This window comes from Coturnix japonica, chromosome 1 (genome assembly GCF_054131305.1).
Source record: "Coturnix japonica strain WE chromosome 1, WE-NBRP24, whole genome shotgun sequence".
NCBI lineage: Eukaryota > Metazoa > Chordata > Aves > Galliformes > Phasianidae > Coturnix > Coturnix japonica.
The window spans coordinates 6,065,619-6,091,436 of record NC_140663.1 but is presented as its reverse complement, the minus strand read 5'-3'; the positions used below and the strand labels follow the sequence as shown (position 1 = coordinate 6,091,436).

Below are 25,818 nucleotides of genomic sequence, written 5' to 3'. Positions count from 1 at the left end.
CTGTGATGGTGACAGGGACAGGGAACAGCATGGAGCTGTCAGGGGAGGGTCGGGGGTGTTAGGGAAGGGTCTGCACCAGAGGGTGGTGGGCATGGAACATCCTGCCCAGGGCAGCAGTCACACAGCATGCCAAGGTAGAAAGCCCCATGCCCTGAGCCATGTGTCTTTTCTCTCTTGCAGATGACGGAGGGCCGCAGATGCCAAGTGCACCTCCTTGATGACAGGAAGCTGGAGCTCCTCGTCCAGGTAGGAACTGAATGTTTCTCCATTCAAGGATTTTCTCCAAATGGTCCAGGAGAAAAAGGGAGGAGGAAAGGTTTTCACTTGGTTTTCTTAGCAACTTCACGCTGAGATTGCATGCAGAGCTGTATTTGTACCAGGGATAATATGCTTGTGCTAATTCATGACATGGTTTGTTTTACTTTGTGCCAAAACAGTCCCAGTCCCCACTGGTAGGACAGAAAAACAGGTCAGGTTGTTCTTGATGCTGTTATTTAATGGGGAATATATTACATCTTCTTACAATAACCCCAGCCTGAGTTTCTGTCCCATTACTTGCCACTAAACTTGGTATATGATGCTCAGGATGCAGTGCTGGTGCCATAGGAAAACATCACTGGAGATACTTCAGAAGCTGAAAATGAAACACAAATATGCTTTCAAATACATTTGTGAAATATCCTTGTATTTAAAAAAAAAAAAAAAAGTAATAATCACAGAGAATGAAGGAGAATGAGATTCTGGTGCTGGCCATGGGCTCATTAACATTGCCATATCCTGAGCCTTCCTGACGATTCTGGCTCACTCCTCAGAGGTCACCAACAGGTTAACAGCAAGAATGAGAAGAATGCCTTTCCTTTTTGCAAATGCTGCTGGGCAGCCCCAGAAACAGGAAATGAAACTTCCCATGGCTGCAGAACCTCCACGCAGCTGATAGCTGGGGGGAGAGCAGGATCCCACCCGGGGAAATCTGAACAGGGATAGCTGGAGGTGCCATGAATCACCGGAAGCATGTTCAGCCCCACTGCTGGAAAGCTGCTTAAAAACATCATTAACAGAATGCTTGCAACAAAAATAAGACAAAAGGGTAGTGAGGTCCTGAGTCCTTAATCACTGTAAAGATGGGATCCCACAGCTCCCTGAGACACGTGGTGTGCACTGGGCTGCGTGGTCAGAGAGCACCCAGGTACCAGCCATGAGCCAGGGCTGGAAGGAGAATAGCTCAATAATTAATTATAAATCATTAGTTAAAGTGAAATGCCATACCCATGGTATGTTCTGAGTCCTCAGTACAGGAGAGACATGGATGGACCTGTTGGATTGCATTTAGAGAAGGCCCACAAAATGACCCAAGGGATGGAACACTTCCCCCAACAGGATGGGCTGAGAGGTGTTCTGCTTGGAGAGGAGAAGGCTCCAGGGAGATCTGAGAGCAGCCTTTCAGTATCTAAAGGGGAGCTACAGGAAAGAAGGGGACAGACTCTTTAGCAGGGTCTGTGGTGACAGAACAGTGGTAATGAAAAAGTCTTTAACAGTGGTGATGAGAGTGGAAGAGGATGGGTTGGGAAACACTGGGACTGTTCACATGATGCTTTTTTTTTAAGCATTTGATCACACCTTCAATGGGAATTTCTAGTGATCAATATAGGACATGAATTGCTCTGTAAATCACACTAACTAGTCTGCAAGTGACCCATGGCTGAATTTTATTTGCGCAATAAATCTCTTTTTGCTGCTCTCAAGTAATGTATGAATGAGGAAAGCCAGGAGGTGTGAGTGTGAAAAATTCATGTCCAGAAAATGCAGTCACCTCTGCTGCACACAGCTTGACCCAGCTCTGAATAGTGCCCTGCTATGTGTGCACAGGATTGCCCACTGAGGCGTCTTAGGTGATTTTCTGGATAAATGATGCTGTTAGAGTAAAGGCAGCTCATGGATATAGCAAATACAGCATTCTGGGGTAGAGCAGGCTACGGAGGAAGAGGATGTTTGGATTCATGTCTCCAATACTGATATTCTTTGAAAGTATGGGCAAAACAACAGTGTTCCTGCAAAGCTGCCAGCTTTAGGGGGTCATAGGATGCTCTGCTCCAGGCAGCAGCACAGAGTGGGAAGTGTCCAGCCTTGAGAATGACATGGTCTTTGCCAAGGAAAACCTCACCAGCTGATCTGTGCAGCTCAGAACTGGTGCTGAGATTGGAAATAAAAGTTTTGTAAGGTCTGAGCACCTTTGCTTTGGTTATCAATTTATCTTATAGCTGTAAATATAATCTTCATCCAACCTAGGTCTTCTGGCTGCCACTTCAAAGCTGTATTTATCCATGGATATCTCACCACAGGCTGATGGGGGATGATCTGTTGGCTTATGCCATGGAAGAGATTCTTCCATCACCGTGTTGGGCCTTAACATCTCAGTCTGTGTTGGCCTGCATTGCTCATGAGGAGAGCTCTCAAATTCCCATGCAAAATGTGTCCCTTCCAACCAACCTCAACCTCTCCAGGAAACTTTTCCAAAGCAAATTCCATGTTGCTGTGGCATGTTTAAGGTAGACAGGGAATCAGCTGAATTAATCTCTTTGCTGTTGGTGAGATGAAAATAGTATCCTTACCTGGTTTGGGCTTTATGTAGCCTTTGCAACACTTGTGTGTGATCTCACATGCTCTAGTTACAGGAAGGTTGCAGATCCTGCTGCGTGAACAGGAATCTGTATTTCAGGATGGCAAGAAACAGCAGAAAGGAGCTGTGTCTGATGGAATGGGGGAGATGGGTACAGCACCCTTGAAGGGATGCGGGGGGGTCTTCTGGAGCATTTTGAAACTGCTTCGGCCACTGACTCCAGGGAGCTGAAATGATTTCCTCTGCTGCTGCCTGAGGGCTGCTGGGCAGAAACAGATGCATCTGGGAACGATCAGCATGTTTGCACAGAGCAGTGCATTAAGCAAATATACTCCTTTTTGCCTGCGAATTAGCTGCGATCAGACTCAGGGGGTTATGAATACAACTCTTGAAACATATGACTGGATGGTTAACAAGGACCATACCTCAGTCTGCAGGAGGATGGCAAGTGGTAAACGATCCTGCGGTTGCTCACAGGAGTCGGCCTTGGCTCCATTCGACATCTCCTCCAGACCACACCGAAACGGTTTCAACACCGCAGATCCTCTTCCCAAACTACAAAGAACTGGGAGGCCAGCCACACAAATGCTTCTGGTGGGACCCCCTCGGGCACATCTGTTTTATTTGCATTGCAGAGCACCAAAAGTCAGCTTCTGGCTCAAAGGCAGCATTTATAAGCCCTGCTGCAAATGCTTGGGTGATGGCACATAGCACAAGGGCTTTGAGTTACCACCACCAGCGAAGCCATCCTTGCTTTAGGCAATCAAGTGGTCTGTACTACAGCTTTTTTCCCCCAAGTTGGGTGGTTGCAGAGCGGTAGAGCAGCAGCTCAGGAAAGGCACAGACACAGGCTTGGAGGATAAAGGAAAGCCCTTTCCAATGCATTTTGTCAGATAAATGCCGAAATTCAGAAGGTTTAATCATAAACTCAACAGAGGAGGATCATATGGAAATCTCTTCCCGAGGGTCTGAAACTCAAAGCCTGTTTGACTTAGGATTATGAAGAGTTGCATTTGGTATGTGTTTCATTTGATAAATGTCTGTTGATGATGTGTTGTGTGTGGCAAGTTTACATAAGACTTTTTTGACAGCGTTTTCATTGTGAGCAGGAGCAGAGCGTGGCTCCTCAGATCTTCGTACAGGCAGTTCTCTTCCTATTTCTGTTCGATGCATGTTTAGATCCTAAAGCAAGAGATTTTTGTGTTTGGCTTTATCCAACTAATCGCTTTCAACAAGCAAGTCCCCTTTCTTGGTCCTAGAAGATGAATTTTCTCACATCCCCTGCTCTCAGCCTTGCTATCCATTATATTATTTTCTGTTGCACGGGAAAGGCTTGCACTGCTTTATTCAAAGAGTTTTGCATAATTGGCTCTTCATTCCTTTTCATCTTGATTTTTGTAAACATGGCTTTTTCCATGCTGGCTGAGTCCCACATCCTCACCACGTCTGTGCTGGCTGCTGGTGCATTATCCATTTGCAGTTCCAGCCATCAGCATCCAGAAGTGCTAAGCCTCCTAATTCCTTCTCTCCGGAAGAGTTATTGCAGGAACAGAGCTCGTTCATGGCTTGGAGCAGAGCTGTCTGTGGGGCCTGAAATTTGATCAGAGGGAATATTGGGAGTTTGATTTTCACCTAAGAGTACTGAGCCCAATTTGGAGGAGCCAAGGAGAGGGATGTGGAAGTTATCACCATGCTAGTCCATGGGTGTTTGGGTGGCTAATCCACATGAAAGTCCATATTATCACTTCTTCAGTCATTATTAAGCTTGGAGTAAGCTTCCAAGTTTGGAGATGCTTCCAAGCCAGACCAAGAGCCAGGGAGTGGTGACAGCAGTGTGGGAGTTCTGGAGGAGATGCTCAGGTCAGAGCACACCAGGGACCTTTGCTCCTCCACTCTCAGCCTCACTCTCAGCCCTGGGGAATTGTACATCACCTTTTGAGAGCAATGACTCCACTAATAATGGTGATAAAGAGGAATAAAATGTTTGCATTCCCCCCCCCCCAAGATGCTGTTGGAATTTTTGCATTATTTTCAGTATTACGCATGGTCAGAAGATTACAACAAGCTGGGGCTTACTAGTGTTTCCTTCTGCCTCACTTTTGCATGTCAATAAGTAGGGTGGCTACCTGGGTTGGCAAGGTGGAAAAACTGCAGAGGTTCCCCTTCAGGTGGTAATGAGGATGGCACCTACTGGGAAAATGTGCCTAATTTTGAGTACTGTATTTATTTGAGTATTGCAGTGATATATCCCGGCTTCATAGCAAGAAAAAACAAGCATCAGAATGGGATGAATCCCCTTGGGATGCCACATAGATTGCAGAAGAGGGGCTCCAGCCCTTCTCCGCTGCCAAAACTGGCTCTAGGCAGGGCCGTGGGAGCTGGCCTTCCCTTAAAAACATCATCTCCCAATGCAGAAATGTAGCCACACATCCCTGACCGTAAATGGAGACGTTTGGGTGCCAGTAGTCAGGCAGGAGAGCCAGCACGGCTCCCTGCAGTGCAGGCAGGCTCTGCTCCAAGAGCACTTGTAACCATCATTGCAGCAGGAGGCAGCTCTGGGAGAGGGTGTGAGGGTGAGTATTAAACCCATTGCAGAAGGAATTAATATATTGCTGGGTTTTCTCATAGGGCATGCCTATAGGGCATGGGTTGTGGGGATGGACAGGCTCTCAGTGGAGGGAGGCTCCCTGCATCTCTTCTTCCCACCCAGCCTATACACTGCAGCACAGCAGATAGAAAATATCCCTTCATCTTACAGAATGGCTTCATAATGGTTCTCAGAGTGGTTCTGGAAGTCGTGTGGTGGCCTGTCACCCCTTTGAAAGAAAAAAATGTGTGTTTTCCGCAGGGCAGGGAAATAACTGGAGAGCTGACTGAGCTCAAATGGAGTTTTCTGCTGTGAATCTAGCTAAATGCAGTCCTTTGCACTGAGAAAATGTGCGAAAAATAGATCTGAGCCCAATTAGAGCTTGATCCAAAATTTGATCTAAATTCTGTAATTTTAAATTGATCAGAGCCAAAATGATGCTCAGATCTGTGTTCTGGAAGGGAGGCTTTCTTTTCCCAAACTGCAGCACTAGGACTTTGATATGTCTAATTTCAGAAACAAAATATACATCAAAAGCAGGAGTGTAGTTGAGCAGTTTGTGGCAACTTTGGCACTAGAAGTTACTGAGGTCTGCAGCTTTGGAACCTGAGAACCATCAACAAACCAAGCAATGTCCCCATCACAGTTTGTCTCTCCTGATGGATGAACCACCTGAAGGCTCCTCCTGGACTTTCCCTGGCTCTTGAATCACCATTGGAGGAGTCTAATCGTCTCTAGTCCAGTGAGAGCGATGGCAAATGGGGCAGATGTCCTGCTGGCTTTAGTCACCATGGGATGGAGAGGGATGTAGGAAAGAGGCTGCTCTGCAAATAGGGAGATGAGAGTCAAGGTTGGTGATTTGAGTCTGTGCTCTTGCTAAGTGAAGAGTTGAGCTTTTCAATTGAATAGTTGGCTATTTACCAAAACGTAGCAATGGGAAAGTAGGTTTACTACGCATTAACACATTACCAAACAGTTACATGAAAAATGGCCTAAAAGAACTGAGTCTTTTAGCCTGAAAGCTGTGACTGTTTATCTTCTCTGCAAGCTTTGCTAAATGCTCTCAGGAAGCATCCACCGCTGTCATCCATGGTCTGCAGAGCATTTGGTGTCTGTCTGGAGGGGCACAGCACCTGCATGGGGGGACCAAGGGAACAATGATGGTTGATGGAGACATGTGGTGCCTCCTCAGTATAAGGAACCAATGAGGAACAGCAGACTGCCAGTGAGTAGAAGGCAGATATGAACATTTCCTTGGATTTAAATCACTTCTGGTTGGTAGCTTGGGGGTTTCATTTCTCAGCTTAGGCTCCAGTGAATACAGCAGCCTATAGACATCCAGGCTGGAAGGAGGAAAGGTTTCCTTGGAAATGGAAATGGAAATGGAAGAGCATAGGAGTAGAAGAGTAGGGAGTGAATAATTTGGCTTAAGAGCCAAGAGGGATCTCAGGCAGGATGAAGGTGGCAAAGAAGATTTTCTCAAGGTGAAAGTCTTTATGATAAGGGCAATGGGAGAGAAAGCGAAATAAGCACTTTGAAGGGAAATTCTGAGCAGGGCTCAGAAACCTGGGTGTAGAAGAGCTTCTGCTGTCCACCCTGCCTTGGCTCCAGCAAGGCCAACGTGGCTATGGAGACCCAATCAACTGGTCCAAGGCCAGCAGATCTGAGATGTGTTAAGAGCTCCACACTCCCCAGGCTCTCTGTGGGTAACCACATCACCTCAAGGTGGATGGAAATAGTCCCGGTGCTATGAAAATCACATAAAGGATGGCCCCGATGGAAGAGAGCAACACAGTAAGTTCAGACACTGGGAATGCAGCTCATGCTATGTGGTGAGGTTTAACAGAAGCAGGATTTGGAGAGGCACTGCAGAATGAGAAAGGCACAAAGCATCAGGGCATGGATCAGCAGTGAGCCCAGATGGACAGAGAGCCTGGAAAGCCTCCAAGAGGATCTGTACATGCAGGAGAGGTCACTGGAATTAAGCGGCTCTAGAGAAAGGAAAGCTGCATATAGGAAAGGCAAGATTGGGAATTAATGAAAACCAGCAGGGATAGCTTGATTCCTCCAAATCTTCTCCTTGGCTACCTGCAGGTCTCTGGGAAGAGAATCAGCAGAAGATGGGGCAAGTAGAGGTGGGAGGCAATGGCTGCCAGCAGCAAAGTGACCCTGGAGAATGAGTCAGATTCTGGCTCACCTTGCAGCTGGGGAAGGAGAAGGACAGAAGGCATTCCGTATCTTTAAGAGGTTAACTGGAGGGGATGGTACTTACCTGGCATAGTAACACTGTGCATTCCCCACTTTCCAATCTGCATTCTGGTTTCTAAACTGGTTGTGCCCTTGAACATTGAAAGACTCCCATAAACAAGCCCTGCACATCTGCTAGGTGCCATGTCAGGAGCCTCAGGGAACAAAGTCCCACATAAAAGTGCTTACAGCCTCATAGGAAAATAAACAGGGAATGACAATCACACTCTTCCATGCAGTGAAATGTAGGTGTGATTTCCTAGGGCCTGCATAATCAATATCCCTATTATCAGCCTTCCAGAATAAATTGCATTTAAACTAAAACAGGCTGTGGAGTTATCCGTGAGCTGTCAGGAGGCAGATAAGCTGAAGACATACGTTTATTTATACTGCATGTGCTGAGAGCTGGATATTTTTCACAGCTGACCAAATATGGGTGAAAATATTCAGTGATCCTTTTTTCCATTGTTCTGCTAAAATTTGTCAGATACCTTTAATTCTGTGCAATTATGGAGCCTCATAATGCTCAGTGGGAGTGCTGATGACTGTCCCAGTGAAGCACCCAATGAAGGGAGAAAGCTCCTCCTGTTCTGATGGGTTAGCTCCTAAAGTTTTGTAAAGCATCAGCTGTTTGACTTGTCCTGGTACCCTTCCACCACACATGCACCCATACAGAAATTGCACAACCAGCATCTAATGGCTCCATCGTAGAGAAAAACTCTTACTCACAATTGCTTGGATGAAGTTCAGACATTCACTATTGTTTCTGCCCAGCTCAGCTGCTCCACGATTTCAGTGGAGCTATTGTTCATAACCTGTACATGCCCCACAGTGGCTGTGAAATATGTCATTGTTGCCCCAAAACGCTGCTCCAGCCATGAACAGAGCTATGTCACCCAACACCATTCCCCTCTCCCGTTGGGCCATTGCAGGGCTTAGCCACCAGGCATAAAAGTGGGAGTAAAATGGGTTGAGCATCAAGGTGGTGGGGCAGATCAGACCCTCTTCTGCTTCTCTTCCTCTTTCACATCCTTCTGGCCAGACAAGTTAGTGAATTTAGATAGGAAAATGCTAAATGTGGCACAAGACAAAAGATGCCTTCCAAGAGACTTACATTCCAATGGGAATAGAAAAAGAGAGTTATTTCTGTATAGCACGGTCTGAGTGAGCAGCCTTTGAAATTAATATTGCACATAGTCGATGATTTCAGTTTATACTGAATAGTCTAGAAGTGTGTAGTTCAAAAGAAAGAAGAAAACACGAGGTAGAATAGCAGATTTTCTTTCAGTCCAAGGTAAAAATGTTCATTTCCAATTTCTAGCCTTTTAAGACGGAACATTTCTCATTACTGATGCCACTGGACTGTGTTGAACAAACATGAGGATGATAGTGAATGAAGTACGCCAGGCTTGATTTTCTAAGCTGCATTACTCAGTTCATAGAAAATTGTTTTCTTTTCTTTTTCCCTCTCCTTTTCAGCTCTCAAAGAATGCAGCTGAGACAAAGGATCTCAGCTTCCTCTCAAATGGCTCTTCCTTCTGCACAGCCCATTGAGAGCCTCGGCCATGAATGTGGCTGTGGACTCAGGACTGTTGCACAGAATGAATAAAAAAGACCCTAAGCTGTTACCATCTCACTGGGAAGTGGTTTCCTCCCCCTCTGCCTTGGCACAGGTGACTGCAGGAGGCCAATGGAGGTGGCCGCATTGGTGTCAGGTTCAACTGGTTTGCCTAGAGAGGTGCATTTGGGCTGGTTTAAGGCAGCACATATGTGCTTGATTTGGAGAAAGGAACTGGAAATAGCCACACGCAAGGCAGAAAGGAGCCACATCCAGCACCACAGTGCTACCTGCCCCTGCATGCAGAGGACAAGGGGGAAGAAACATCTGCATTCCCACAGCTCCTCCCATCATCCTACAGGGGCTTTTATCCAGAAGCATACCAAAGCCATCCATTTTTAGGCCCAAAATCTTACGAAATCATGCAAAATTCTATTCCAAAGTGATGGAGCAAACCTCCATTCTCCAGCCTGTATTTGCTGTATTTCCAGTGTGTGTGCTCCACCAACCCCTTTTGTCTTCATTTGGGTAAAAAGTGCCCCACGCCACTTGACTAGGAGGGGGATCCCAGGAAATCTGATGTCGAAATGGATTTGTCTGTCTCTTTGGTGGCTTATTTGCCCAAACTCCTCATCCTCCCCCAGGGAAGTGCCATCCTGCTGATTGCAGCACGCACACAAGGAGCGCGGCACAGAGCATTGCCCATGGCATTCATGCGCATGTGCGCCCGTGTCAGCCGCGGGACAGGATGTCATCAGAAAACACATCAGCTTTTCCAGTCTTCAGGACAGAGAAGATGGCTCTTGGCTTCTAATCGGGCTGTGTTTTAAAAAATAAATGCATGACCTCATCATGAGAAGCAAGACGTGTTCATTCCCCCCTTGCGTTCCCCTTCCAGAGAAGCCCTTTCAGATGAAAGGATGTTCATACGGATAGAGTGTCTTTTCCTTTCCCCTCTATCTGTGCTTGCAGTCAGTTCATCTCCATTATGTTTGAATGATATCTTTTCTGATATTACCTTTGCTCTGAAAGTGCCCATATTAGGGCAGGAAAAAGCACAGATCTAAACCTGCAGTGGAGGGAGCTTCAGTCTCTGTCCTGACAGTGCTGAAGCTTTCTTGGTAGCAGGTCAAAACAAATGCTGGGAGGTAGAACCATCATATCCGACAGCTCTGGGAGGTGTTTTCCTTTGGGAAAATTAATAACACAGATTTGAAGTTAGTGATTCATCCCTATTTTTGGTGATAACTCTTCCCTTGTCTGTGCTGGCTCACATTTAGAGATCAGCTTGCCAGAATGTAACCTATAGAGTCTCTAAGTTACACTTGCCTCCTTGGGAATAAAAATTAAAAATAATAATAATTAAAAATAAATAAATTAAATTAAATTAAAATTAAAGAGCCTTACCCTGTTTTATGAACAAAATAAACCAGCCAAACCGTTTACACCTCATTCCCAACCCTTACTTTGAAACCAGGACAAGCATTTCACTCATAGAGTCTGCCCAACTCATACTGCGATATGGGCACACCACTGCAGGCCATGCCTCAGCACCTGGGATGTTCATGGAAGGCTGCCCCATGCATCAGAGATGCAGAGCAATCAGGATGTTGCACAAGATGGGCACTTGCTGCTGGGCAGCTCTAAGTGAAGAGGGATTTAACTGTGCAAATGGAATTATCTTGGTTGACAGAAAGAACCTTTTTTTCTATTAGTTTGGCTCCCTTTTGATGACATCTCAGCAGTAGGTGCCTAGTGCTGATACCTTCCCACTTTTTAGTGTTTATACAGAGAGATTGTATGCACTAAAGAGCTTGGAAGGTGAGGCAGCTCCATGTCCCTGACCTGGTGATCCCCTCATGGACACTCATGTTAGAAAACATTCTGCTGCTCCCGTCCACTCCTCTCATGGGTGAAGTCAAACCAGGGTCACAGCTGAGATAACCCTCAATCCCCACTAACTCTGGTGTTCTTTTCCCATATCCACATCCCTCTTGCAGCCTCATGGCACCCCTGAGAAGCAGCGATGAAACATTGGCACAGGCTGCCCAGGTTGGTGGTGGAGTCACCATCCCTGGAGGTGGTCAGAAAAAGGAAGATGTGGCACTGAGGGCCATGGTCAGTGGGCATGATGGGGATGGGCTGATGGTTGGACTGGCTGATCTTAGTGGTCTTTTCCAACCTTAATGATTCTACAATGCTATGAAGATGAGCACATGTGAGCCAATTGTTTCCAGAAACCAGGGCAGTCACTTTCATGTATTTTCAGTATTCTCTTGTATCATTCAGCAAACATCTCTGAGATATGGAGACTCACAGTCAGACACATTGGGTGTGACTCAGAGCTTGTCACAAGTATTTTGCACAGCTCTGGCTCTTGGGCTTTAGAGAACAGCTTTAAAGCGCTTTGCAATCCTTACCCTGAAAAGCACTTTGGAGGCAGATAGCATGAATTATTATTTATTTTCACTGTGTGGACAGTTGATCAGTGGCAGATGTTTCTAATTGCATTAAGCAAGTGGAAATAATGAGAATTAGATAGCAGATTCTCCAGGAATTTACATTTAGATTGAGTTACATTTTGCCATTAAGAAAAATAAAGCCAGTTCAATGTCAGATGCACTGATTCTTCAGCAGAAAGGGGAGCTGATTATTTTTAATTATTATCTGATGGCTTAAAAACGAGCTGTGTTACTGTACTTAAAAAATATTTGACTCAGGAGAATGATTTAATGGATGCACTTACGTCTTTTGCAAACAACATGGGACAACGAAACTGTTCATCAGCCAGCACTCCCTCCTTCCCTTTCCCCCCTTCCCATTCCACTTCCATTGAAGGGCAGATGAAAAATAGGGGACCCCTGGCTGCCACAGCTCCATCTCACAGCACTGCTGCAAAATCGGGCCGATGCTGGGATGGGCTCAGCTGAATGCCTGCATCGCTGACAAGCTGAATTAAGCAGCACAGATAGGAGATGAGCAGCATGTCCCCTTGCAGACACCACGCTATGCTCAGCTTGGCAGGAATTTGGGGTGGGTTTTGTCCCCAGCCGCTGGGCAAGCAGAGGAGCAGGGCTTGGTGTGGGGAGGAGAAGCATCTGCTGCCTCTGAACGACACGCGCGTGACAGCCATCTCCTACACTGTGCCAAGAGGAAATGAGTTGTGTTTCAAACCATTGGGGGTTTTCCTTTGGGGACCCTCTTTTAGCTTCTTTTTTACCTCTCCTAGATTTCAAGTGCAGCTTCAGACACAGAAATGTGTGAGTCTCCCGTCAGCAGAGATGGGATTTATGTGTGGCACAGATTATTGTATGTCTCTGTTAAGAGCAGAATCCAGGCTATAATATTCTTATAACTAACCAGCTGGCTCAGCTTTTTATTTTTTATTTTTTCCCTTTTGCTTAATGAGAGCCTTATCCAAAACTCCTTGAAGTCAGAGAGTCTGCCTATCAGCTTCAGTAGGCTGTGGATCAGATTTCAGATCACTGATTCATTATTAATTACGCATTTGGGACTCCCTTTTCAAAGAGCTCATTGTTAAATAAATTCACTTTTAGACATTACAGACTTGGCATTCCTGTGCATTTAATAACATTCTGGCAAACCAGCCAAGAGCCATAGGCCAGCTTCCTTTCTGGTATTGATGGATGAATCTCTACTGAACAGCAGTGGTTTGCACTGTACACATGTAATATATCTCTTTGCTCTCATATAACAGCTTTCCATCTAAAACCAGATCTGCATTTGAAACTTCTGCCTGCCTGGCTCTGTGGCTTACAGCTGTGGCTTTAACTTTTTCTTACCAGAAAGAGTCTCTTTGTGGATTCAGGCACTGCAGGGCAAACTATTTTTGCCAGTTTGATTCTTTTCTCTTTGAAGAGATACTGGCATCTCCTTCTTAAGACAGACTACTGCTTCTTTAATGACTCTAGAGAGAGCAGGCAGGCAGGCAAATGCTTTCCAGATTCCTATGGTGAGTGGAATGGAAAATTTCATTCTAAAAATATTGTGTTTTTTCCTGTAGTCCTTAATAGTCTAGTCTGAGTCCAGTCACTGAAGCATTAAGATGACCAAAGGGCAGGTCTGGAAGTTCTGTTTAGGCAAAGGGTTATTGTTTTGGGGGGATATGTAGAAACATCTCCTTGCTGAAGTCAGCTCAATAGGAGGTGATGTTCAAGATGAAAAACCAGGGCACCTCCTTGGAGGCGTTCAAGGCCAGGGATGGGGCCCTGGACCTTGATCTAGTGCATGATTTAGTGGTTGGCAACCCAGCCCATGGCCAGGGGGATGGAACTAGATGACCTTTGAGGTCCCTTCCAACCCAACCCTCCCTCTGCCTCCATTCATCTTCTTAGGTTCTCACAGATCCCACAAAGTATGGTCTGTCAGGGCACCCTCTCATCAGAAGTGCATTTTTTTTTCCAAAACTGCAGATCTTCAGCAATAGCTGAATGATGGTGTGGCATTGGCCATTTATTCCTTGCAGTAGGATGAGGTTTAGTGGGATCTGCAGCCATCTGGCAGAAAGTCATGAAGAACAGGGAGACAGTCAAGCAAACAAGGTGACCACTGTCCCATCAGTAGAGATGCCTTCAGTTCCCAGAAGGTCATCAAGATCTCCAGCACCATTTTCTGGAAGCCATGCTCCCAGCAGCATCTTTTGCCAGCAGCGTGACAAGGCTCTGATGTCTGGGCTCCCCCAGCTTTTCAGACTTGGCCCTGACACTTGGAGCAGGGAACAGTTTCTCTGATTTATTCCATTGGGTTAATCAGTCTAGTCTCAGTTTCTTATACCACTCAGCAAGGAAATGTGTGGGTGAGGTGCAGAGAAAGGCTTTCTGGATGCTGGCAGGGAGATGTGACATTTCCTCAGCATCTCTCAAGGGCAGGCAGCCTCAGTCTTGTCCACGAGGGAAGCATAGCTTCAATGTCAGCTGTAGTGGAGGACATCAGTGCCTGGGTCTGCTCACACAGAGATGTGCTAGGGCTTGAGGCACTGTGAATCCTTACGCAAGCAGAGAGCATTGGCTGTAGCATAGGCATTGGGTCAGTGCCACACCAAGTCATCTCCCTATTCCCCACAGTGCTGAGAAAGCTTTTAGGTATTTTAAGAGACAAAGAGCTATGCCGTCCTTGGGTGAGAGCTGACTGCTCATTTTGGTTGCGTATACACACACAGCTCCAGCTGACTCAGTCCATGGCTATAACTATTCCTTGTGCTGTGCCACCAGACCGCTGTTGTCTCATCTGCAGTGTTCCTGAACAGAACACGACCCAATGTCATTGTGGGGACATGAAGCCTCTGGACAGGCACATCAGATTGGATATTAGGAACAATTTCTTCTCAGAAAGAGTGGTGAGGCATTGGCACGGACTGCCCAGGGATTGGGTGGAGTCACCATCCCTGGAGGTGTTCAAGAAAAGGGTAGATGTGGCACTGAGGGCCATGGTTAATGGGCATGGTGGGGATGGGGTGACAGGTGGACTAGATGATCTTAGTTGTCCTTTCTAACCTCAGTGATTCTATGATATTTCAGTTCAGAATCCAGATAGTCATTGGAAACCTACACCAGTCTCAAAACAGTGGGTAAAGACCACTAGGATCAGTTGCAAATCCTGTTCTCAACCTTCATTCTACCGAGGGCAGAAAATAAGGCAGCTAAGAATTTCCTCTACCTGAAATGGAAGCTCATGGGATGTGAAGTGGGTATATCCATTTCTGGCCATTGTCCCTTCCTCCAGGCTTGGAGGCACCCCCATCATCAAACACAAGAAGGGGTGGAGCTGGTAACCAGCATCACACCTAGATACCTTTCTTCAGCTGATATTACACATCATTACCAGTGATGGGATCACTTCTTTCCAGAAACCAGATCGACTTTGTTTGCTTTCTACACCTCCCACCCAGAAAAACCTTACTCAATTTTCCACAAAGCCTCCAGGCTTCTCCTTCCACGGTTCATTTCATTTACTGGCTAATTCCACTATCGTCCCAGGGCCATCACCCACATTTGTATGTGTTTATGTTTTCCAATTATTTCCTCAGTAGCTGTTTGTCACTAACAGTCTTTGTCCTGCCTGAGTTCTCTCCTAATCACTCCGTCTTATTTCTTCTTTATTCCGTCTGAGCAGAAAACAGAGTTTTTGTTTGGTTTGGTTGGTTGGTTGGTTTTTTAACAAAGGAAACTCAATATCTCAACTGCTCTAGAAGCATCATTCATTTTACCCTCCTCCTTTTTGATGGGTCTGGTTTATCACCAGCACTTCTTTTTGCAAATATCAGGGGAAATGATCCTTTCTTATCCTCCATCAATTCCTATAGTCTGCAAGTATTAGGTTGCGTGCTTTCCTTTTGACCCACAGCCAATTATCACAGTTGTCCACTGTCTTCTCCTTTACTTATGTGGGTCATTGTGTGACAACAGTGAGCCTGTAGTCAGGAAAAGAAGACCAGCATCAAATAAGAAACACATTCCCTGCATGTTTATCTCCAAATTGTGCCTTCCAAGGCATTGCTTGGGGCTACCTGAGCTGAAGGCAGCACTGAAGTGAGCACCAGGATGTCCGTGTGAGTTAGCATTCCCTGTGATAATTCAGCAGGTATCATGGGAGAAATAACAGTTAGATGTGGACTGAATTAGGTCAATGGGCTGATTTGCAGATTTTTCTCTAAGGAACTAGTCTGTTGTACAAAGCCCAGAATGGATGCATGAGGATTTCTAAGGGAAGCTTTAAGGTGGGCAGTGAGGCCTAAACCCACTGTTTCTTATAATAGATGTGTGATATCTACATAAAATAGAAAAATCCTCCCTGCGGTGTCTCATTTCCAGCAAACACTGCCCACTCTCCTGTCTGGTCTGCACGTGTGAAAGTAATAGTGTTCAGTACCAAATTCCTTAGTAGTGAAATTCATTAGGTTCAGTAAGTTCCTAATGTAGCCTAATAACAATCCCAGAATACACAGGTGCACCATGAACATTTAAAGCTGCATAAAAACAGCATTAATTACATCTTTCCTCAAGGATTAGAGGGTTGTTTTGTACATCCATAGAAAATTCATAATGTCTAGAAGCAGAGCCTGGGCTTTCCTGTGCACTGCCTTTCTCCATTGCAGTTGAAACTCCTCCACCAAGGGCCCCATCTATCTTCTGCTGGCTCAGGCAATGTCAGATGCTTGAATGATGGAGGGGACCAGGTCAAAGGACTCAGTCAGCAATTGGACTATGTACCAAGAGATGCTGGATTCAGCAACTGCTGCTTCTCAGGGACACACACAGTGGACTCCTTATACAGGGTCTTCATGAATGGACATATTAGGGAAGGCAGCAGGTAGTGCTTAAAATGAGTAGAAGGGATGGGGGGTTCTGTTCTGTCTTAATGACAACACGTTGGCTTCCTCAATTGAAATAACCATGGTTTTATCACAAGCCTGGCCCTTGCTTATATCAGCACCTTCTGCTGGCTCAAGAAGTAAAGACTGCCTTGGAAGTCACTGACAGTAGAGTTAGGCTCTCTTCCAGGACAGGTGTGTTAGACCCTGCCTCGTAACCCGTAATAGTTACAGGGCTGGTCCTGTTCCTCACACTGGGGAACTCAGAGATCATGCTCATGCAAGGGAAATTAGAGACCAGACTACCATCAGTGGGGATGTAAATGGAGCAGCACTGATTTACTGTGCTGTGGGAGCTGGACCCACACATTTCATCATTCTTTTCTTTGCCTTTGAGGTTAGAGCAGTCTGTTTAGCTATCCTGTTTCTTGCGGTCTCCAGTCACTCGGTTCCCTATCATGTCTGAGCTTTGCCATCAGGCATTAAGCAATGCAACCAACATCTGGCAAGTGATGTTCAGCTTCTTTCTCCTGACCTTCCCAGGGGAAGAACTGTCTGCCTGATGTGCAGTATTTTCATGGCATGTTTTATATTTGAGTGTTAAGCCAGAAACTTCAGAACATTGTGGTATTTTCTTAATATGGTAACTGTATATAGAGCAGATGATTAAACAGATGTGAGGATCTAGGAAGACCAACATTCAACTCCAAGCTTGTTATGTGAAGGGCATCTCATTTTGTTGTGTATCTGGAGAATCCAACAGTGGAGTCAACCCATAGATAGAAGGGTTAAGAACGCTCAAAAGCCTGTGCATCCATTAGGCTTCTGAAAGTATTCCCCCCTCCCCAAATCTCAGCACATCAGGACTCGGCTCTTTAATTAGTATCTGCACTCATAAATGGCATGTAAGATAAAATGGGAAGGTCAAACTTCATGCTTCAAATGTAGCATTATTATTGATTTTATTTTTCATTGCCATTGGATTTGCTAAAATCCAAACTAGCTTGTCACGATGCATAATGCGGTCTTGTAGGTTTTGCTGCTTTATTGATAAATGGTTTTAATGTGCTTAGAAAATGTGCCATGAAAGTAAATATTCATTTCATTTATTAAATACATCCAAAAAGGAAGAAGTGACTTTGAGTAACAGTGGAAACAAATAACCTTATTCAGGAGAGATTTTTATAAAACAAGTAGATTTTATGAATGCAGTTCAGCTCGTATGCCTTGGGAATTTATTTCTTCCTTTTCCACATCAGCAACAGGAGAGCAAGAACATTTCCAAGTACCAATTTTCGTAGGCCAGATGAAGGGAGATAGACATTTCTACACTTGATTTGAAACTGTATGAACCAGAGTGCATCAGAGGTTTACAGCTGAAAAGATAAATGGATTGTGTGAGCTGTCCAATTTCATTATGTGCCCCAACCAAACTCTTTCTTTAATGTTTGATAGAATTATGATCAAATATTTCAAAATAAAAAATGCTGACCTCTATAAAAATTGCTGTTGACCTTGTCAAGGTAGCTTTAATGCTTTAAGAGAATACCAACAACCTCTCAGTGATATAAAACTTCAACAGATGCTACCAAATCATAATAAATATAGAAGGCAGCTGGTTATTCACACTGACCGAGCACTTATCAAACCCTGCTGTCAGCTGAGTATGAAATGGATTCCTGCCACTGAAAGTTGGCTCTGAAACTCGCTTCATGCTCAAAGTTTGATTTGCCACATGTGATACAGTCAGGCGGCTCAAAACGCAATTGATTTTCTTGCAGCAGCTGACTACTCTTATGCAAAATTATACTGATCTCCAGAAACGTGAAGGCAAGTACACATGAAGACCCAAAATTCTTTAAGCCAACTATTTATTATCCAGATTATCTGCATAAATTTGTCATGTCAGAAATGCTTTCTTAAACTAGGCCATACAACTTTCAACACCGCATGGCTGCAAAGATGGTTATATCCATGTCTTTTTTCTTTTGCATTCAGTCAAGAGTTTGAACCAAAGCCCTGTACATAAACCCTCTTAACTTCACAGCAAGTGCAATTTGCATCTTGAGCTGATTCAATTTGTATTAACTTAGCCCCAATCTCCAATTGGAGCTCTTCAACTAATCTGGTCTCTGCATCCATCAGTGCTGTATGTCATGTGCAAAAGGAGGTGAAAAACCCTCTGCAGAACCAGTTCTGTAGTAAAGGCATCAGATATGCTTACTTGGTAAATTCTCTGCCTGCATGAAGTGATTACTGATAATGACACCTAAAATTCAATCAGTGTCTCCCCTGTATCACACCTGCAAGTTCCACAGGTTAGATGCCTTCATGATGCAAAATGAGATTCTTCTGCCCTTTTGCAAGGGTGATAGAATGAAGATTTGGCTGGTTAGCTGGCTTTCTTCCTGGCCACTCACAGACACTGGGTTGTAGGCAGTGGTTTGGTGATAGAAAGAATGGGGTATACCATGAAAATCCACCCCAATCCATCCTAAGAACCCTGCCTTGTAATCTGTGCAAAACATTGCTATAGAACTGAATACCATGTAAGCCTACTCTTTTGACTTATGAATATTTACCTGGTTGTAATTGATGGCCAACTTGAGAACATCCTCTCTCTGACTTTGCACGTGGGGAAGAATAATCAATGATTTTGTCTGTTCTAGAAGATGAAGCAAGCCAGAACTTCTTTGCTTGTATCCACCTATCTAAACACTTTTCCCCTTGAAAGATGTAGATGGATCCACACTAGAAACTGTTCCTGGCTAAAGCTGTCCAGCAAATAGTGCTCAAACATGGTTTCCATCTTCCACTTGTGTAAAACTGGTGGTCTTCAACAAAGTCTTTATACCTGTGGGTATCATCCTTCTTCTCTGCTAATCTATTGTCCATGGTCATGGTAGTGCCCTGCAAATACAATGTTTGCTAGAGTAAACATGCAGCAGGGCAAGCAGCCAGTTAGGTTTGTCTTCAGAATTGTCTAGGAAAGGACAAAACAAACTTGATGTTGTGTTGATGTTGTGGGAGAAAAACAAAGAGATAATAGAAGAAGGATCTGTTTCCTCCAAACATCTGAAAACAAACGTAGAAACTTGAAATAAAGAATAATAGGAGTTTTATGCACAAATTGACTTGAGGCAACTTCTTAGCTTGCTTCAGTGATATTTTCATGGCTGATTAGCTGAGCTGGCAGTGACCTTGGCAGTGCTACAAAAGCAGTCTTGATATCAGTCAGCATAAAGAATTCCACACTTTCTTCAACCCACCTCTCCCTCTCCCCCCCCCAAAAAAACCCACCCAAACAAACAGCTACTTGCCCATAAAATCTGAGTTTGCTTCTGAGCTTGGCTGTATCTTCTCATTCTGTTCCTGTTTCTGGATGGTATTCAGCTGCAGAGGACTCAAAGGTGGCTACACTGTTGGTCAGATCCACTGTGCAAATCATATTCTCTGCTGGTTGCATGAAAGCAAGGGGAAAGATCTAACACTAAAAGAGGGGATATTTAGATTAGATGTTAGGAAAACTTTTCACTGAGAGGGCAGTGAGGCATTGGCAAAACTGCCCAGAGTAGCTGTGGATTCCCCATCCTTGGAGGTGATGAAAGTCAGGTTGGGTGCAGCCCTGGGCAGCCAGAGCTGGTGAAAGAAAGCCCTGTGGCAGAGAGTTGGAGCTCCATAGGCTTTAAGGTCTCTTCCAACCTCAGCCATTCTATGATCCTATGATATGTGAGGTACATTGTGAGATATCATACCTGGCCGAGATGTTCTATGAGGGTAATGTGGACCCAGTCAGCACATATGAACTACCACAGCACAGAGATGCAGATTCTTGGGGGACCCCAGGCAGAAATGAGATGCTGGCAGCTGGAACAAGGAGGAGATGGAGCAGGCAGAGTACTAAGGGAGGAGAAGCACTGAGGCTTTTGTCATGCATGAGAGACAGGTCTGAGTGGGGAGCTGTGAGGACTAGCAGATTTCCCATCCCAGCACCAGTGACAGCTGGCTGCTCTTTTCAGATGCAGTCACCTGAAAATACTGTTAGAGCTGCTGGACCACAAGAGAACAACAAAGAGGAATGGGGTCACTGAGCGTCCATGAAGACTCCAGCTGAATGGGGCAAGCGTGCAGCTGCCTCTGTGTTGGGCAAGAAGGAGAGGAAGAACACTACAGACTCCAAAGTGTCTTTTTCCTCCCACTAACTGCTTCTTACTGGGGCTTTAATGTGAATTTTGTCGTGCAGGCATGGCCTACTCATGCTCTTTGTTTTCCCTTGACTCTAAAAATATTTAAGCAGATTCACATTGCTGGTATGTAGGGGAATTAGAGATTGTCAGCAATGGCTTCCGACTTAAGATACTAAGTGTCAGGTATTAGCAGAACCCAGAAACACAGAAATCTGCGAGTACTTCTAAGGCATCTTGTCAGTGGGGTGTTTCTAATCCTTTTACCAAATGGGCCTTTTTTAAAGCCTGGAGATTTTTTTTTTTGTCTTTGTTTCTCTAATAAATCTAAATTCCCACAACTTGTGAAGGTTGACTCTCCAAGAAAAATGTCAGTGGTGCACTGCTGCTGCTCTCCAGGCTTCCAGGAAGGCTGCTGGAGGCAAGTTGTCTCATTTCCCTGCATAAATGAATGGAAGAGGTTTTAGAGCCAGCCACTGGCCTTGGGAATGAGGTGCTGCACGTGCCAGCGCAAGCAATGCTGCCATCGCCACTCCCTGATGCTGATGGGGTTCAGCTGTGTCGTGATCAAAAATAAGGCATTCCCTCCACAGGCATCTTGCATTTCAATGAATGATTTTTCACATAACTGTATCTTGGTCTGATACGATCTGAAGAGAAACCAGAGAATCCCCATCCCTGGAGGCAGCCCCATCCCTTGGAGGCTTTCAGGGCTGGGTTGGATGGGGCCCTGGGCAATCTGATCTAGTTGGATTCTATGATTCTGTTTTAATTATGTGCACTACGTATATCAACACAGCACGAAGGAGAGGCAGATCTATTCCATAAGCAGCATTTCAAAGCTGAAGGATTCTAAGTTCCCAAATGTTCAGCCTGAGTGATTCGCACAATTTTATTACTCTACATTCAGATACTAAAATTGCTGAAAGGACCATTATTTAGAATTTACACAACATTACGATGGAACAACTTTGGATTCTTCTTGTCTTCGAAGTGCATAAAATAGGTTAAAGAACTGGATGATGGAACTGCTGGCAGAGTCGATTTGACAAGAAGAGACATATTGAGTGAGTGACAGCTCAATGGCCCCTGGATGAGAGATTTCAGTGCTTCATGCACACAGAAGCAGGAGGAGAGGGAGTTATGGTCTGTAACCATCACAGGGTGATGCTCTGCCTCATGCAGGGGGTATAAATGTGCCGTTGGCTGTTAGTAGATAAGGCTGATGGACACTGAATAACCAAAGGCTCAAGAGACAGAGCAGGAACACAAAGGGTCTATACTGGCATCTTTACCCTTATTTCCACAGTGTTAGAGCACTGCTTTGTGCCTGTTTTTAGTAGATGATCTAATCCAGACAGGGCACCTGGACTTTGCTTCGTTAGCTAATTATTAGGGTTGGCAGACGGGAAGAACTGCGTGTGAGTCACCGTTTTGCACTTTTGTTTCCTTCTGATTGCACTGCCCAAGGCTCGGGATGACTGGCGATGGAGCACGGCACCCTGCTGCATGCAAGCCTTAGAATCATACAGTTGTAGAGTCAAAGAATCATTAAGGTTGGAAAAGATCGCTGAGATCATCCAGTCCAACCATTCATGCAAATCTCTCCTTTTTCCACCTCACCTTTCCAGTTGATGGACTGGCTGCACTGTACCCCCAACCCCAGCCATCAAATGGCTTTTTTTTCAAGTGCCCAACCTTTGAATGTTAGCAATATGGGACTGTGTTGGCACCCAAAAAAAAGCTGTTTTGAACAGATAATGTCCTGCAGAAACCACGCCTGTTGCCAGATAGCATCTGCTATGTCTGGGCTAATAAATAATATATGCCAGGGTTCATTGACTGGGCTAGGAGCCACATGGCACAGTCGGGATGTGTTCCTGGGGGTCAGCTCCCCTTTCTTCCCAAACAATGGGACTTCTCTTGGGTCTGCCTCTGGAGTGAGCCTTGAGTTCAGGTGCTGCTGGGCCATGCTCACAGCTTAATACCACTGATTCAAGGCAGCCCCAGAGCCTATGCACGACCACGGTGAGGTTATTAGCACAAAATATCCCTCCCAGCCCAATTGAAAATCACTGGGAATGCCAGGTTTGTTCCAGCAGCTGTCTCCATGCTGCCATAAACCAAATCCAGCATTTTAGACGACACTGGCATATGCATGTCTTCCTCAACTCCGTGGATTTTGAGGATGCCATGAAGGGCCAAGATGTTTATTGCAGCACTGGAAGCTCTCCACCCAGGGCTAAGCATGAGCTCTTTTGGTACTACAGATATCCTTTAGCATTGCAGCATCTGGGTCCCATTACGTATTGCACTGCGAAAGGAGACAGTGGGCAGCAGCAGATTTTTTTAATCTAATGAAACAAGGCATTACTAAGCATGATCTGGTTACCTGGTTCCCACAGCTCAGTATGTCTCCATGCGGCGTGGATGCGGGCAGAGCATCTACCCATATGTTGAAACTGTGCATTTCCCAGAAACCTTCTGCCACGGAGAATTAGGGAAAAGTGATGAAACGGGGGAGGGGAACAGATCGGCTTCTCTGACAGTTAATAAAACAATAAAATATACTTTGTGTGTGCCCACGTTTCCAGGGACATACCAGCAGCTGCTAGTACCCTGTCATCTGTTTTTTATTCATGGCACTGCTGGACTGTGGATAGATAATCTCTCTCTATAACTCACTCATTTCTAAACGTAATGGGAAGCTGTCAGGGAAAAACATGCTGCTTTGCCAGAAGTGGGCTGTCTGCTTCTCCCTTTGGGAAACACACGGCTTTGGAGCTCCTCAGGCTGCTCAAATCCCAGTAACAGTGCTTTTTAACTGTATTGAATCTTTAAGACTGGAACGCTTGTATTCCTGATGTATTTCCCACAATGGCCAGAAGAACAAGCTGCTGGAGCTGCAGGGAAATCCATCAATTTCTCCTGGACTTTAGACCTGCTTTAGGATGAGATGAGCCATCCCCAGAAGCTTCCCCTGAGCTACAAGAGGGATTCCTATCCCCACAATCCCCCCTCCTTCCATCCTGTGGCTAACACAGGCCCAAGATGCAGCATTATTAGCAGTGAGCGCATGTGACACCAGTTAGTATTAGGGTTCGTTGATCCTAGTTCATCGTGTCACCTCACGTAGCAGAACCTCACACCTTTTCCTCCCTCCAGCACAGCAGAAGTCTTCAGCCCTCAGACCCCAGCCCATTGCCCTAGGGGTCCAGCAGCCCATGTTAGAGGGCTCACAATGATGAGAACTCTTCCAATAACTACAAGGAAGAGCAGTGATACTCTTTTCTTTCTAATATTGAATAAAAACAACCTCACACACCTTCTATTTCCCCTTCCTTGGGGCTGTCCTTCCTCTCCCCAACTGCTCTTAGTGCTTGCCGTACTATGTTGTTATCCTGGGAAGTTGCTTTCATGTCTAATTGGGAAGAGACATCCCTAGGAGTTATCACTCCCAGGTAAGGGCAGTGCACAGAAAAGCAAATTAATTTGTCATTGCTCCTTAAAACACATCCAAGGAGACCAAGGCAGGTCTAGTGCTTCGCATGCACCAGAGTTATGTCAGTGCAGTTCTTTCCAGTACACATTGTGCCTGCAACCCTGAGGCATGGGAAGCTCCTCCTGAAGCATCAGGGAAATGCAGGGAGGCAGCTCTGGCAGCATGAGCTGTGATCCCATCAGCTGTGATTCCTTACACACCTCCTCACAATATCTGTGGAGTTCTTGGTCTGGGTTCAACTCATGGAGCTGCTACTGAGACTCAGTTCTTTTCACTTCCCCACACCACCAGTAAAGCTTGGACACTATTAGTCACAAACTACGTTAACCTGGAGAGGAGGGAAGGAATGATTTTGCAGCTGTGAGGCTGTGGGAGCAGTGATTGTGGAGCCCCAGACACACATGGAAGAGCTCCTTGCTGCCGAGGCTTAGATGCAGAGCATTGCACAGCACTTCAAATCGATCTCTCAGGCATTGCACTGGGTCATTCTACTAATAAAGAGATAGCCCCTAATAAGAATTTATTTGATCTCTTAACTTTTGAAGAGGAAAGGGAGAAAACTGGCAGGAATCGCTGCTCCCAAATCAAGTTGGACTCTATAGAAGAGTTGCCCACTGTAGTTTGTCACTTTGCCTTGGTCCAGCTCAATAGCACAGAGAACAGAGTTCAGCTTCTGGTTTGAAAGCCACCCATTATTCCTGATTTATGCATGTAGGATACATAATCTGGCCTGCGACCTTCCTGATGTATAGAATGCAAAAGGCCCTGCATCCACTTCCAATTGATTTCCCTGCTCTCTGAGACCAGACCCCATCTTCCTCAGTGTGTCTGTGACGGCAGTTTTATTAATGCAAAATGAATATCCCCCTGGAAAATGAAGTCCAGAAATTAATAATGAATTAAAACAACTTGCCACAGGCATCGCTAATGAGCTCTTTGTCTGTGCAGCCAACATGAAAGGAGGTCATCACTCAGCCGATCCCACCGTGAACAGTGAGCAGATTAACCGCTAACTTTGAGATGGTGGCTGTCTGCAGCTCGCCTTGTGTCTGCTTGGGTTTTCCTGCCCTTACCTTTGCTGTGAGGGATTGTTTTGAGGTGTATTTGCTAGCTGGAGAAGATACCTGCCTCCACCCTCCCTCCTAAGACTTAGGTTGTGTTGAATGGACACGGGACTCATCCCACAGGAAAGGACAATAACCTTGCAGAGCTTAAGAAGAGAGTGGAAAGTAATCTTGGAGGGGTCTATCCGGGCTTAACTTCCCCACTGTAAGCCTCTTCAGGAATGCTGGCCCAATAACTAAGCTGGCACCACTCCAGTGCAGGCTCTGCATCTATTGTTCTTCTGCTTTATCTTGCAAGGTAAAGGGTTATCCTCCTTTATCTGGCACTGCAGACTGTGCTGGGAAAAGGGGGACATGATTCAGTGGGCATGGTGGTGGTGATGAACTGATGGTTGGGCTAGATGATCTCAGTGATCTTTTCCAACCTTAATGATTCTATGATTTTAAGAGCAGCTGGGCAGGGGACTCATGCCATGCTAACCATCTCACCATGGCTTTTTCAGCATCCAGCTCTCATTCAGCAGAGATGAAGGGGCAGCTCATGGCATTTGTAAATTGAAAAGGTTGGCTGAAGGCTGGGGCTTCCAGCTCCTGCTCCCAACTCAATGCCTAGGGGCTGGATGCTGTGGTGAGGAAAGGAAGGTAGCCTGGACAGCCCCGTAGCTGCTGCTCCATTATATGGCTGGACATCAGGAGAGGTTTTTAGTGTTTATTTAACATCCCCTGTGT

At 45.5% G+C, this 25,818-nt stretch overlaps 1 protein-coding gene across 11 annotated transcripts in view; it reads left to right on the top strand.

Moving 5' to 3' along the window:
• FRMD4A (FERM domain containing 4A) overlaps positions 1-25,818 on the top strand; it is a 326,160-nt gene that overhangs the window by 212,613 nt on the left and 87,729 nt on the right. For all 11 annotated transcript variants that reach the window (XM_085512404.1, XM_085512419.1, XM_015872977.3 and 8 more), the window contains one exon: positions 181-246. In XM_085512404.1, the coding sequence (XP_085368530.1) occupies positions 181-246 (66 nt within the window). The remainder of the gene's footprint in view (positions 1-180; positions 247-25,818) is intronic.